At 34.9% G+C, this 14,734-nt stretch overlaps 1 protein-coding gene across 1 annotated transcript; it reads left to right on the top strand.

The window, feature by feature from the left end:
• The first annotated feature begins 3,384 nt into the window (after positions 1–3,384).
• Positions 3,385–4,416, top strand: LOC137959528 (uncharacterized). The gene is made up of 4 exons (XM_068806891.1): positions 3,385–3,393; positions 3,795–3,989; positions 4,125–4,241; positions 4,288–4,416. Exons 1-4 carry the CDS (start codon positions 3,385–3,387, stop codon positions 4,414–4,416), a joined length of 450 nt encoding a protein of 149 aa, XP_068662992.1.
• Positions 4,417–14,734: the final 10,318 nt, after the last annotated feature.

Genomic DNA, 14,734 nt, shown 5'->3' with positions numbered 1-14,734 from the left:
GGAACCAACGGATTTTTTACCTATGGGAAGAGGAACCAGTGACCATGTATGATTGTCATTAAGGGCCTTCATTTCTTCATCCATTGCTGCCTCCACCCTGGATGTTGTAGAGCCTCCTGATAGGACTGTGGAACAAATATAGAGGAAATAGAAGAAAGAAACTGACAACATAAAGGTGAGAGGTGATGATGAGACAATAATTTGAAATGGGATGAGAAGTAGAAGGTCCGTCACATGATCGAGGTTATTTCCTTATAGCAATAGGACGAGTATCATATAGAGGGCCAAAAATAATTGGTGATGAAGGACTTGCCTCTGTTGGATCTGTTAACTCGGCAGATGTGGTATTGGCCACTTGCTATGGAGGTTGAATAATCTCTATATCACGAGGCATAGCCAGTCGAGGGGAACCTAGTACCAAGGACAGACCAGGAGGAGCGCCATCAGCGTAAAATGAGGAGTCTTCAAAAAATGTTACGTCCTTGAATACAAATAAAAGTTGAAGAGTAGGACGATAACAAACATAACCCTTTTGTGTGTGAGAGTATCCCAAAAAGATACACTTGATAGATTTAGGATCAAGTTTATTGTGTCTAGGTAATGAATTATGAACAAAACATTGACATCCGAAGACTTTCAAAGGTAATGAAAATGGATCATCATTTGGTAATAATCTAGGTTAAGGAGATTTATTACCAAGAACGGTAGATGGTAGACGATTTATAAGAAAGCAAGCCGTAAGGATTGCATGAGGCCAATAAAAGTATGGAACTTTCATGGCATATAATAAACCTCGAGCTACCTCAAGAATATGATGATTTTTATGTTCGACTACACCGTTTTGTTGAGGAGTGTAGGTGCATGATGTTTGATGGATAATGCCATTTTCTTAACAAAAAGAGTAAAGGTCTTTGGAAACAGATTCTTTGGCCTTATCATACAGGAGAATTTATATTTTTGACCAAATTGTGAGACTACCATAGCATGAAATGACTTAAAAATGAATGGTATATAAGAATGCTCCTTAAATATAAACAACCATGTTGTGCGAGTGAAATCATGAAAAAATGTAATAAAATATTTTGCTTGAGAAATATTGGAGACATTCAAGGGCCCCCAAACTTGAGTATGAATTAATGAAAATGGAGTAACACTTTTGACTGTTGGACGAGGAGAGTATTTACTCCATTGATGTTTACTCAATTGACAAACCTCACAATGAAATTTTGACCTTACTTTAAGAGAAGGAAATATATAATGAAGAGAATGTGCAGATGGATGTCCCAACCGATTGTGCCATATCCGTGTCTCATTTCAGTAGTAGAAACCATATTTATTTCGGCATGTCCAAGTATTAAAGCCCCCCTTTTTCATGGCCTCCACCATTCACCTACTTCGTTATAAGATCCTGAAAGACACATGAAGTAGGTGAGAAGGTAACAGAGAAATTAAAATATTTTGTCAACTGACTAATAGATAACAGATTAAAAGGGAAAGTAGGAACGAAAAGAATGTCAGTGAGCGAAAGTGATGGGGTGACAAAAGTGAAACATTTCCCTTGACTTTGGCTTGAGAACCGTCAACTATGGTAACAGACTTGTGTGAAAGACTCGGAGATAGAGAATGTAATAAATTTTTGTTACCTGTAAGATACTCTGAGGCTCCTGGGTCAATTATCTAGGATGAAGATGAGGCAGATTGCATACCTGAAGCAGTAGTGGCAGCAGTATTTGCAGAGGAACTAGGAGAAGAATTCAACATTGTCTTCATTTTCTGAAATAGCTCATACTCTTCATTAGTAAAAAAATTATATGCTGCTGATTTTGTGGGTTGTTCTTCTTTTTTATCACTTATACTGGCTTGATTAGCCCTTGACTGTCCATTGGCTTTATAACATATTATTTATAATGGCCATATTGTCCACAATAAGTGCATGCTCTGTAATAGCACTGATCTATAGTGTGACCAAATCTTTTACAATGAGTACATTCCTTCCCATTTGTTCTGCCAACACCAGTCCTTCCACCTCTTCCTCGGCCTCGGCCACGGTCTGATGATGATCCTCTATGATCGGAATACATAGCGGATGATACGTCAGTAGTGGAGAAAGAAGTGTCTGAAATACGAAGTACTGATGTGCATACATCGTCAAACTTGGGGACAACAGAAGCACTCAAAAGTTGACTCTAGGCAATATCAAGCTAGGGTTTAACATTTGCAAGACAAATAGCAGTAATTAAAGCTTCCTTCTCTTTGCCATGGATAGAAATATCTGTGGTTGAAGGCTAGGCTAACTTCCACTCTTGAAGAAATCCTCTAAAGCGGGCCAAGTACTCATGGATATTTTCTTCTTGCTTAGTATTCAACATTCTTTGGAGAATATCATATGGTCTATGTAGAGTATCCGGGCATGAGTACAATTTAGCACATGTCTCCAAAATTTGTTTACCAGTGTCAAGATGAATAAAATTGTTGGAAACATATTCTTCCATGATATTGATTAGCCAACTAATCACCAAAGTATCAATTTTCAACCATTTGTTATAAAAAATATCATCTTCATCAATAGGTGGTCCTTGGGTGGTGAGGTGACCAAGTGGGTCTTTTGTTATAAGGAACCTCCGAACTGATGTGGACCAACTCATAAAATTTGATACCCCACATAAGGATATGGTGGTCATTCTCAGTATATCACCTTGATATTCAAATTCTCTTCATCCATGATAGGCCCTTCTTCAAAAAAATTCAAATAATAACACTAAGTGGTACTTCTTCAATCAACTCGATGTATGGGGAATTTTAGCATTGATGCTAAATTATTATTCTGATTTATTTTTCTCTAATACCACTCATAAGAGACTCAATAACAATCTTCTATATTAGGGAACTGTTATCCCACAAAAAAAAAAAAATCCAAAAATCTGTTCATGGACTGGTCCCGGTAAACAAAATTTCCCAACCGACAAAACTATTTTGATAGCTCCTTCTAGATAGAGAGGCATGCATATCCATAATATAATAATATTAAAGCATTTACGTACTCATTCTTAAATCATCTTCTAAATTCTGAAACCTGTACCATAAAAAGAAGAAAACAAATTGAACACTTATCTCTCGACTTGTGTTATTCATTCATAAAATAGCCTTCTTTAAGAGGTGTTGATCTTCACTTCTTTAGAGCATTCCTTTGACGAGGGATCCTAAATATAACAATCTGATACCATGTTGAATTTAGGATTCCTTTTCCATAATTCCGAGCAAGAGAAAGAAGAAAGAAAAAGAAGAAGAGGGAAGAAGAACTCTCGGGTAGAGAGAAGAAACAATAAAGGAGAAAAGAGAAGTTGCGCCAAGAAAAAAGAGAGAGAGAGAGAGATTAACTCGAGAATGAGATGTGTAATTTGATAAATTCCAAATTACATCTCTATTTATAGTAGAGGAGGAGGTAGAGTCCTTATATAATTAGTCTTTCAATCCTAATTATAGGCCAACTCTAACTCTCTAAGATAAGTCTATCCAAACCAATCTACTAGAAGACTAATATGAGTTGAACTAGGACTTTCTTCATTCACGTGAATATAAGGGAGAAGACCAGCTCGTGGTCTTATCCTTGTAGGTCCCTCATGATCTTCCAGCTCGTCTTGATAAGGTTGACATCTCATGAGATATTTGTGAGTCCCACTTGATCTTCAAGTCTTCTAACTCAATTTAGCTTGTGCTTCTTAATTCTTTAACTCGTGCTTGCTTGGGTGAGGACTCTTCTTGGTGTCCCACGTCCTCATGGTGGGTCCCACCAGCTCGATCACCATGGTGGGTTCCACATTGTAACAAAGCACAATCTAGATAGTTCTATTACTCACCTCAAGGCTCGGCTAGTTGCAAATGGGTATACTCAGTGCTATGGAGTCAATTATAAGGAGACTTTCTCCTTGGTGGCTAAATTAAACTCGGTACGCTTCTTATTATCCCTCGTTGCCAATTCCTCTTGGCCGGTATATCTATTGGATATGAAGAATACATTCTTGAATGAGGATATTAAAGAGATATATATATATCAACCACCTGGTTTTGTGGTTGAAGGGAAGTCGGTATGTAAATTAAGGAAGTCTTGATATGGGCTCAAATAGTCTCCTCGGGGTTGGTTTGAAAATTTTAGCCAAACAATGGTGCATTTTGGATTCAGCCAGTACTTAGTAGATCTTTTTGTCTTTGTCAAAAATACCTTAAAGGGAAGAGCATTATTGGTAGTTTATGGAGATGATATTGTCTTAACTGATTGTATTATCTCAGAGGAAATATGTTTTGGATCTACTTGAGGATACATGGATGATGGGGTGTCGAACAGTGGATACTCCGATGGATGCCAACACTAAGCTATGTGCAAACTTTGGAGAAAATGTTGATATAAGTAAATATTAAAGGCATGTGGGAAAGCTTATTTACCATACAATGACCAGACCAGTTATATCTTATGCAGTAAGTGTGCTGAGTCGGTATATGCATAACAACAACTTACCCATTGGCAAACTCTGGAGAGGATACTCAGATATTTAACAGAAGCTCCGGGAAGGGACTTATCTTTAGAAATTTTTGAAGAGAATATATGGAAGCCTCTTACATGACTCTCACAATAAGAATTCTTACAAAGCCAAAATTATAATGGAAAGAGGTCTCATAGAAGAGTTCTAGTTTAAAGGTGTTTTAGTTATGTTAGTCTTCTATTTATGTTGAGTTATTTAATTATGCTAGGACTTATCTATAAGTGTTAGAGTTTGGGTGTAATTGGGACAAGGGTAGTTTTATTGTAATTGGACTCTACTAGTTTCTTCTATTATAAATAAAGGTTCATGCACTCTAATTATATAAAGTCAATGAAGTTTTTCTCTTTTCCATAAATTCAACATGGTATCAGAGTAGGTTCTATGAGTTGACCCGTTCAACTCACAGAGATAATGTGATCCTTTTCTGATTTATTATATCTAATAGTTTAGGTCGGTATTTATCCTTTTTTCTCTCTTTTTCAGTCCCTATACCTATTGTTTGCTTTTTATTTGACCTATACTGAGATTTTCATATTATATATTATATATTTAAGGAAATATATTCGAGTCCACTTTCTAATGAAATGACAATTTTGGCAAAAAGAATTTTCTACAAAGAGAAATCAATATTTGAAGCAGCAAAGGTCATATTGCAAGAGGGGTTTGAGTAGCAACAAAAAACTTCAACTTCCAAGCTATTTTATGCTATCAAGAATGAGACTTTATATGGAGAATTCTATATGAAAAGAAAGATTTGTAAGTATATTTTATTACCTATTCAACCAATTCTCGATTTGAGTTTTCTAGATGGAGATATTGATCTTGGAAGTGTCAATGGTCATGCTGGCAAAAGGAGAAAGAGTACTTAGTTCGGCCAGATTACGGAGACCAAAATCTATAAAATTATTTATCTCAAAAGATGTATATTTTACAAAGTGAAGTTATACTTGGATGAAAGGTATTTAAGTCTTGTTTCAGAAGGAGAAATTTTTAAGTCAATCTGATCTATATTTAAGGATATATTCACATTGGATTACTTTTTAAGTCAACCTAGACAGACGATGGACAAGGAAGAGCGCACCTCCCAATTGGTGCTTAAAGAGAGCATAGCAAGAATCGTCATTCTAATTTGCCTACAAACAGAGACGTGGAAGCTTCTTTCCTATATCCATAAGTATATAGGTTTAAGGGGATCGACCCGACAAAGAGTGGATCATTTGGGGTACCTTTAACCAATAAAACTACCAGGTTCAATCGGACTCTTTCCCAGTTTTAAGTCTACTAAAATCAACATTTGGACAAGAAATGGGGTCAAGATGGACCTAGCTTAGTCAAAAAATACAACATGGGTCCAACTACACAGATTGAACCAATGAATGCATCTCTATTATAAACACTTTTTTTTTATGGAACTGATTAAGTAAGTTATTTAACTCATGAGTATGCATTCTTTAATTTCTTTATGTTAAATATATTGCCTTGGAATTACCCTCTTTACACTAATGGATCATGGTGTGACAGAGTATATCTCAAAACATATGTAAAAAACATTAACAAAACTAATAATTAGTGTGTTGCAGATCTTTGACGGATATATTTTGTTCAAGTGTTAAAACTATGTATGTTCAAAAAATCTTGAATTAATGGATAATCCTTGCTATAATTAAGGATTTGGATGGTGTTGTATTGCTCTCCCGCAAATTTTTATTAATTTTTCAACAATGTGGTGTATATTAATTGAAATTAATTTAGAACTTCAAGTTCAACATGGAGCCTTAACTTACAAAATAAATTAGAAGGTAATTGCAAAGGTAAGTGAACTATTAAATTCATTAGTGATGTCTTTATGGCGGAAAGAGGTAACGACTAAGACAAAGAAGATAAATTTAATTGCTCAACTTGAAGGTAGTGCATCTAAACCCTACATCGTGTTGTATTACTCTCCCACGCATTTTTTTAATGGTTCAACCATGTGGTCTCTATTAACTGAAATTAATTTAGAACTTCATGTTTAACATAGACCCTTAACTTACACAATAAATTTCTAGGAAGTTGCAATATATAAATGAACTATTAAATTCATTAGTGACGTCTTTACTGCGGAAAGAGGTAACGACTAAGACAAAGAAGATAAATTTAATTGCTCAACTTGAAGGTAGTGCATCTAAACCCTATAAATATATCAGTCAAAAATGTTTTAAGATAACTCAGAAGAGGGAAAAGAAGAAAAAAGGACATCAAGAAAAAAAAAAGATGGTGAAGGGAAATCTACTAATGACGGTTCTTGTCTTGGCAATTGCGTCTCTATCGGTGCCAAGTGATGCAATACTTCGGTATGAAGAACCTCCGCTGCCAGTCTATAACTATACAGAGTTTAAGAAGGGTAATAGAATCATTAAAGCGGTTGCTGGAGAAGCTTTTTTGGAGTGTGCTACAACGATCATAAAACATCTAGTAGATGACACGTTCTCCTTTTCACCAACATGTTGCAAAGCAGAAAATGCTATAAGCAGCTTGCCATGTTGGAAGGATAGTGTAGAGTATTTCTCACCTATTATTCCTCATTGGTACTCGTTTCTACTTAAGGACTACTGTGCATCAGGAAAGGCCCCTACTCCTATTCCTGTACAGCCATATGTTGAAGCGCCAAGTCCATTCTAAATGCCTTTTGAGTCCCTTTAAATATATAGTTATCTTCGTATCAGAACTTTGTTTTAAAATTTTAAAAAAAAAAGAACATGAATGGAATTCTATTGATAATAAAGACGAGCAATGACAATATGCTTTGCAACTCACTGCTGCGATTTTAGGATTTCTGATTGGATTTGAGGTATGTATAGAACATGGTTTTAAAGTTGGTAACATATTAAGATTAATTTTTAGGGAGGAATTGTATCCATACTTAGAGGAGATTTAAAAAATATGACATGGATCATTAAAACAAAAAGTACCACCCGATATTGAAAAATTGCACAATTCCTTGCAAGTAAAAAATGTAATAAAAGGAAGAAAAGATAACTGGTAAGAAGAAATTTATAAATCTGATATGATCACAAACTAAATATAATGGTAATATCATAATTATCAAATATCAACTTGATAATTAGAGGCCAGTATTAAACTTTAAGTTTGCGGACCAACTATAAGTCAATGTAGATTAACATGGCAAAATTTTGAATTCCATATCAATTCCTCAAAGAATTTTCCCAGCTAATCCTTTTGAGTTTTGTAGTTGTTTAAAATATCATGTTTAATTTTTTTTCTTAAAGACAAATTACCATCTCAGGTATATATATATAAAATTTAGCACTTGTCAACCATGTAGAACTCTTTCTTCGCAATGCTGATTACGTATTAAAACTCTTTAAGCACTAATTCCAACTCGCCTTATTTTTGCTAGATAGTGGCACAACATAAAATGTTTAGGAAGGGGGAGGAAACTATAACAAATCTGTTTATGGGGGGACAAAACCTTAAAATCTCAAAATTTTGAAGGGGGATATTAAGCATTGTAACTAATACTAGGCATAGTAGTTGGATATGAGCATTTTGCAACAAATTCTAGAGAATTAAGTACATTATATTTCATAAAATATATATAATATTTTTTCAATATCCTTAATTTTACTCCCAAGTAACCATATAGCATCACACTATATAGGATCATTAATTTCAGTCATGCCGTATACACATTGCCATGCATCAATAGTTGATGGAGGAAAAAGTGTTGTTAATCAATAAGGTAGATCGTGAAATTCTAGCATGTGATAAGTTGGAAACAACTTTATGAGAAGTCACTTTCCAAAGCTAGTTGTCAAAAAAATATATTGAGCACAATATATGAAACACTTCAACTTTAATGCACACCCACCACACTTAAAACATGTTGGGATCAGTTAGAAGTCCCTTTCCTATAAAATTCCACCAAGCTATTATTAGGGGGTTGTACTAGTGGAATTTCCCAAACAAGGATTTTGCGGTTCATTTTTAGTGCGTGAAATAATTTTCTACTTATTAAAGTTTTCAAAATTACTTGCACACATGAACTCAAAAATTTTCATTTTGTTGCGATCTTATAACTTTTTTGTTTACGAGGAAAAATGGGAGAGTGAAAATTCACAAGTTTGGACCTGAAAAAAAAAAATTTGAACATCCAAAATGGGAATGCTCAAATGCTGGGAGAGATAATTCCTAAAAGTATCTGGAATTTTTAAGGATAGGCAAAAAGTGGGTTGTTTGGCTTTGGTAAATATCCAACCACTTGAGAATTTAATTTTCTCTACTCCCCCTAATTTTTGGCCACTTGCATCCTCAACATGCTTGTGGCATGCACACCCACCACAGTTAAAGCATGTTGGGATCAGTTACATGTCGCTTTCCTATAAAATTCCACCAAGCTATTATTAGGGGGTTGTTCTAGTGGAATTTCCCAAACATGGATTTTGGGGTTCATTTTTAGTGCGTGAAATAATTTTCTATTTATTATAGTTTTTAAAATTACCTGCACACAAGAACTCTAAAATTTTCATTTTGTTGCGATCTTATATCTTTTTTGTTTACGAGGAAAAATGGGAGAGTGAAAACTCATGGGAGAGTGAAAACTCACAAGTTTGGACCTGAAAAAATAAATAAATTTGAACATCCAAAATGGGAATGCACAAATGCTGGGAGAGATAATTCCAAAAAGTATCTGTCATTTTTAAGGAAAGGCAAAAAGTGGGTTGTTTGGCTCTGGTAAATATCCAACCCCTTGAGAATTTAATGTTTTCTACTCCACCTAATTTTTGGCCACTTGCATCCTCAACATGCTTGTGGCATGCACACCCACCACACTTAAAGCATGTTGGGATCAGTTAGAAGTCCCTTCCCTATAAAATTCCACCACGCTATTATTAGGGGGTTGTACTAGTAGAATTTCCAAAACATGGATTTTAGTGTTCCTTTTTAGTGCGTGAAATAATTTTCTATTTATTATAGTTTTCCATATTACCGGCACACATGAACTCTAAAATTGTCATTTTGTTGCGATCTTATATCTTTTTTGTTTACGAGGAAAAATGCGAGAGTGAAAACTCACAAGTTTGGACCTGAAAAAAATAAATAAATTTGAACATCCAAAATGGGAATGTACAAATGCTGGGAGAGATAATTCCAAAAAGTACCTGTGATTTTTAAGGATAGGCAAAAAGTGGGTTGTTTGGCTCTGGTAAATATCAGACCATTTGAGAATTTAATTTTTTCTACTCCCCCTAATTTTTGGCCACTTGCATCCTCAACATGCTTGTGGCATGCACACCCACCACACTTAAAGCATGTTGGGATCAGTTAGAAGTCCCTTTCCTATAAAATTACACCAACCTATTATTAGGGGGTTGTACTAGTGGAATTTTCCAAAATGGATTTTGGGGTTCATTTTTAGTGCGTGAAATAATTTTCTTTTTATTATAGTTTTCAAAATTACCTGCACAGATGAACACTAAAATTTTCATTTTGTTGCGATCTTATATCTTTTTTGTTTACGAGGAAAAATGGGAGAGTGAAATCTCACAAGTTTGGACCTGAAAAAAAAAATTTTGAACATCATAAATGGGAAAGCACAATTGCTGGGAGAGAAAATTCCAAAAAGTTTCTGTGATTTTTAAGGATATGCAAAAAGTGGGTTGTTTCGCTCTGGTAAATATCCAACCACTTGAGAATTTAATGTTTTCTACTCCACCTAATTTTTGGCCACTTGCATCCTCCACATGCTTGTGGCATGCACACCCACCACACTTAAAGCATGCTGGGATCAGTTAGAAGTCCCTTTCCTATAAAATTCCACCAAGCTACTATTAGGGGGTTGTACTAGTGGAATTTCCCAAACATGGATTTTGGGTTTCATTTTTAGCACGTGAAATAATTTTCTATTTATTATAGTTTTCAAAATTACCTGCACATGAACTCTAAAATTTTCATTTTGACGCGATCTTATATCTTGTTTGTTTACGAGGAAAAATGGGAGAGGGAAATAACACAAGTTTGGAACTGAAAAAAAAAAATTTTGAACATCCAAAATGGGAAAGCACAATTGCTGGGAGAGATAATTCCAAAAACTATCTGTGATTTTTTAGGATAGGCAAAAAGTGGGTTGTTTGGCTCTGGTAAATATCCAACCACTTGAGACTTTAATTTTTTCTACTCCCCCTAATTTTTGGCCACTTGCATCCTCAACATGCTTGTGGCATGCACACCCACCACACTTAGAGCATGTTGGGATCAGTTAGAAGTCCCTTTCCTATAAAATTCCACCAAGCTATTCTTAGGGTGTTGTACTAGTGGAATTTTCCAAACATGGATTTTAGGGTTCATTTTTAGTGCGTGAAATAATTTTCTATTTATTATATTTTCAAAATTACCTGCACACATGAACTCTAAAATTTTCATTTTGTTGCGATCCTATATCTTTTTGGTTTACGAGGAAAAATGGGAGAGTGAAAACTCACAAGTACGGACCTGAAAAAAAAAAAAAGATTTGAACATCCAAAATGGTAATGCACAAATGTTGGGAGTGATAATTCCAAAAAGTATCTGTGATTTTTAAGGATAGGCAAAAAGTGGGTTGTTTGGCTCTGGTAAATATCCAACCACTTGAGAATTTAATTTTTTCTACTCCCCCTAATTTTTGGCCACTTGCATCCTCAACATGCTTGTGGCAGGCACACCCACCACACTTAGAGCATGTTAGGATCAGTTAGAAGTCCCTTTCCTATAAAATTTCACCAAGCCATTATTAGGGGGCTGTACTAGTGGAATTTCCCAAACATGGATTTTGGGGTTCATTTTTAGTGCGTGAAATAATTTTCAATTTATTATAGTTTTCAAAATTACAAGCACAAATGAACTCTAAAGTTTTATTTTTGTTGCGATCTTATATCTGTTTTGTTCACGAGGAAAAATAGGAGAGTGAAAACGCACAAGATTGGACCTGAAAAAAAAATTTGAACATCCAAAATGGGAATGCACAAATGCTGGGAGAGATAATTCCAAAAAGTATCTGTGATTTTTAAGGATAGGCAAAAAGTGGGTTGTTTGGCTCTGGTAAATATCCAACCACTTGAGAATTTAATTTTTTCTACTCCCCCTAATTTTTGGCCACTTGCATCCTCAACATGCTTGTCGCATGCACACCCACCACACTTAAAGCATGTTGGGCTATGTTAGAAGTCCCTTTCCTATAAAATTCCACCAAGCTATTATTAGGGGGTTGTACTAGTGGAATTTCCCAAACATGGTTTTTGGGGTTCATTTCAAGTGTGTGAAATAATTTTCTTTTTATTATAGTTTTAAAAATTAACTACACACATGAACTCAAAAATTTTCATTTGTTGCGATCTTATATCTTTTTTGTTTACGAGGAAAAATGGAGAGTGAAAACTCACAAGTTTGGACCTGAAAAAAAAAAATTGAACATCCAAAATGGGAATGCACAAATGCTGGGAGAGATAATTCCAAAAAGTGTCTGTGATTTTTAAAGATAGGCAAAAAGTGGATTGTTTGGCTCTGGTAAATATCCAACCACTTGAGAATTTAATTTTTTCTACTCCCCCTAATTTTTGGCCACTTGCATCCTCAACATTGTTGTGGCATGCACACCCACCACACTTAAACCATGTTGGGATCAGTTAGAAGTCCCTTTCCTATAAAATTCCACCAAGCTGTTATTAGGGGGTTGTACTAGTGGAAATTCCCAAACATGGATTTTGGGGTTAATTTTTAGTGCGTGAAATAATTTTCTATTTATTATAATTTTCAAAATTACCTACACACATGAACTCTAAAATTTTTATTTTTTTGCGATCTTATATCTTTTTTGTTTACGAGGAAAAATGGTAGAGTGAAAACTCACAAGTTTGGACCTGAAAAAAAAATTTGAATATCCAAAATGGGAATGCACAAATGCTGGGAGAGATAATTCCAAAAAGTATCTGTGATTTTTAAGGATAGGCAAAAATTTGGTTGTTTGGCTCTGGTAAATATCCAACCACTTGAGAATTTAATTTTTTCTACTCCCCCTAATTTTTGGCCACTTGCATCCTCAACATTCTTGTGGCATGCGCACCCACCACACTTAAAGCATGCTGGGATCAGTTAGAAGTCCCTTTCCTATAAAATTCCACCTAGCTATTATTAGGGGGTTGTACTAGTGGAATTTCCTAAACATGGATTTTGGGGTTCATTCTTAGTACTTGAAATAATTTTCTATTTATTATAGTATTCAAAATTACCTGCACACATGAACTCTAAAATTTTCATTTTGTTGCGATCTTATATCTTTTTTGTTTATGAGGAAAAATGGAAGAGTGAAAACTCACAAGTTTGCACCTGAAAATAAAATAAAATTTGAACATCCAACATGGGAATGCACAAATGCTGGGAGAGTTAATTCCAAAAAGTATCTGTGATTTTAAGGTTAGGAAAAAAGTGAGTTGTTTGGCTCTGGTAAATATGAGGACATTTGAGAATTTAATTTTATCTACTCCCCCTAATTTTTGGCCACTTGCATCCTCAACATGCTTGTGGCATGCACACCCACCACACTTAAAGCATGCTGGGATCAGTTAGAAGTCCCTTTCCTATAAAATTCCACCAAGCTACTATTAGGGGCTTGTACTAGTGGAATTTCCCAAAATGGATTTTGGGGTTCATTTTTAGTGCGTGAAATAATTTTCTATTTATTATAGTTTTCAAAATTACCTGCACATGAACTCTAAAATTTTCATTTTGATGCGATCTTATTTCTTTTTTGTTTACGAGAAAAAATGGGAGAGTGAAATAACACAAGTTTGGACCTGAAAAAAAAAAAAATTTGAACATCCAAAATGGGAAAGCGCAATTGCTGGGAGAGTTAATTCCAAAAAGTATCTGTGATTTTTAAGGATAGGCAAAAAGTGGGTTGGTTGGCTCTGGTAAATATCCAACCACTTGAGAATTTAATGTTTTCTACTCCACCTAATTTTTGGCCACTTGCATCCTCCACATGCTTGTGGCATGCACACCCACCACACTTAAAGCATGCTGGGATCAGTTAGAAGTCCCTTTCCTATAAAATTCCACCAAGCTACTATTAGGGGGTTATACTAGTGGAATTTCCCAAACATGGATTTTGGGTTTCATTTTTAGCAGGTGAAATAATTTTCTATTTATAATAGTTTTCAAAATTACCTGCACATGAACTCTAAAATTTTCATTTTGATGCGATCTTATATCTTTTTTGTTTACGAGAAAAAATGGGAGAGTGAAATAACACAAGTTTGGACCTGAAAAAAAAAAATTTGAACATCCAAAATGGGAAAGCACAATTGCTGGGAGAGAAAATTCCAAAAAGTATCTGTGATTTTTAAGGATAGGCAAAAAGTGGGTTGTTTGGCTCTGGTAAATATCCAACCACTTGAGAATTTAATGTTTTCTACTCCACCTAATTTTTGGCCACTTGCATCCTCCACATGCTTGTAGCATGCACACCCACCACACTTAAAGCATGCCGGGATCAGTTAGAAGTCCCTTTCCTATAAAATTCCACCAAGCTACTATTAGGGGGTTGTAATAGTGGAATTTCCCAAACAAGGATTTTGGGGTTCATTTTTAGGAAGTGAAATAATTTTCTATTTATTATAGTTTTCAAAATTACCTGCACATGAACTCTAAAATTTTCATTTTGATGCGATCTTATATCTTTTTTGTTTACGAGGAAAAATGGGAGAGTGAAATCTAACAAGTTTGGACCTGAAAAAAAAAAATTTGAACATCCAAAATGGGAAAGCACAATTGCTGGGAGAGAAAATTCCTAAAAGTATCCGTGATTTTTAAGGATAGGCAAAAAGTGGGTTGTTTCGCTCTAGTAAATATCCAACCATTTGAGAATTTAATTTTTTCTACTCCCCCTAATTTTTGGCCACTTGCATCCTCAACATGGTTGTGGCATGCACACCCACCACAATTAAAGCATGTTGGGATCAGTTAGAAGTCCCTTTCCTATAAAATTCCACCAAGCTACTATTAGGGGGTTGTACTAGTGGAATTTCCCAAACATGGATTTTGGGGTTCATTTTTAGCACGTGAAATAATTTTCTATTTGTTATAGTTTTCAAAATTACCAGTACATGAACTCTAAAATTTTCATTTTGATGCGATCTTATATCTTTTTTGTTTACGAGGAA

Source organism: Aristolochia californica, unplaced genomic scaffold (assembly GCF_029961685.1).
Source record: "Aristolochia californica isolate CCGP_79_NKW_82.1479 unplaced genomic scaffold, dmAriCali1.0.hap1 SCAF_3, whole genome shotgun sequence".
Lineage (NCBI taxonomy): Eukaryota > Viridiplantae > Streptophyta > Magnoliopsida > Piperales > Aristolochiaceae > Aristolochia > Aristolochia californica.
This window is presented reverse-complemented; position numbering and strand designations above follow the sequence as displayed.

Coding starts and splice junctions, on each gene's coding strand:
- LOC137959528 (XM_068806891.1), top strand. Junction 3,990..4,124: donor TTGCCAATTCCTCTTGGCCG/GTATATCTATTG, acceptor GGGCTCAAATAG/TCTCCTCGGGGTTGGTTTGA. Junction 4,242..4,287: donor TAAAGGGAAGAGCATTATTG/GTAGTTTATGGA, acceptor GTATTATCTCAG/AGGAAATATGTTTTGGATCT.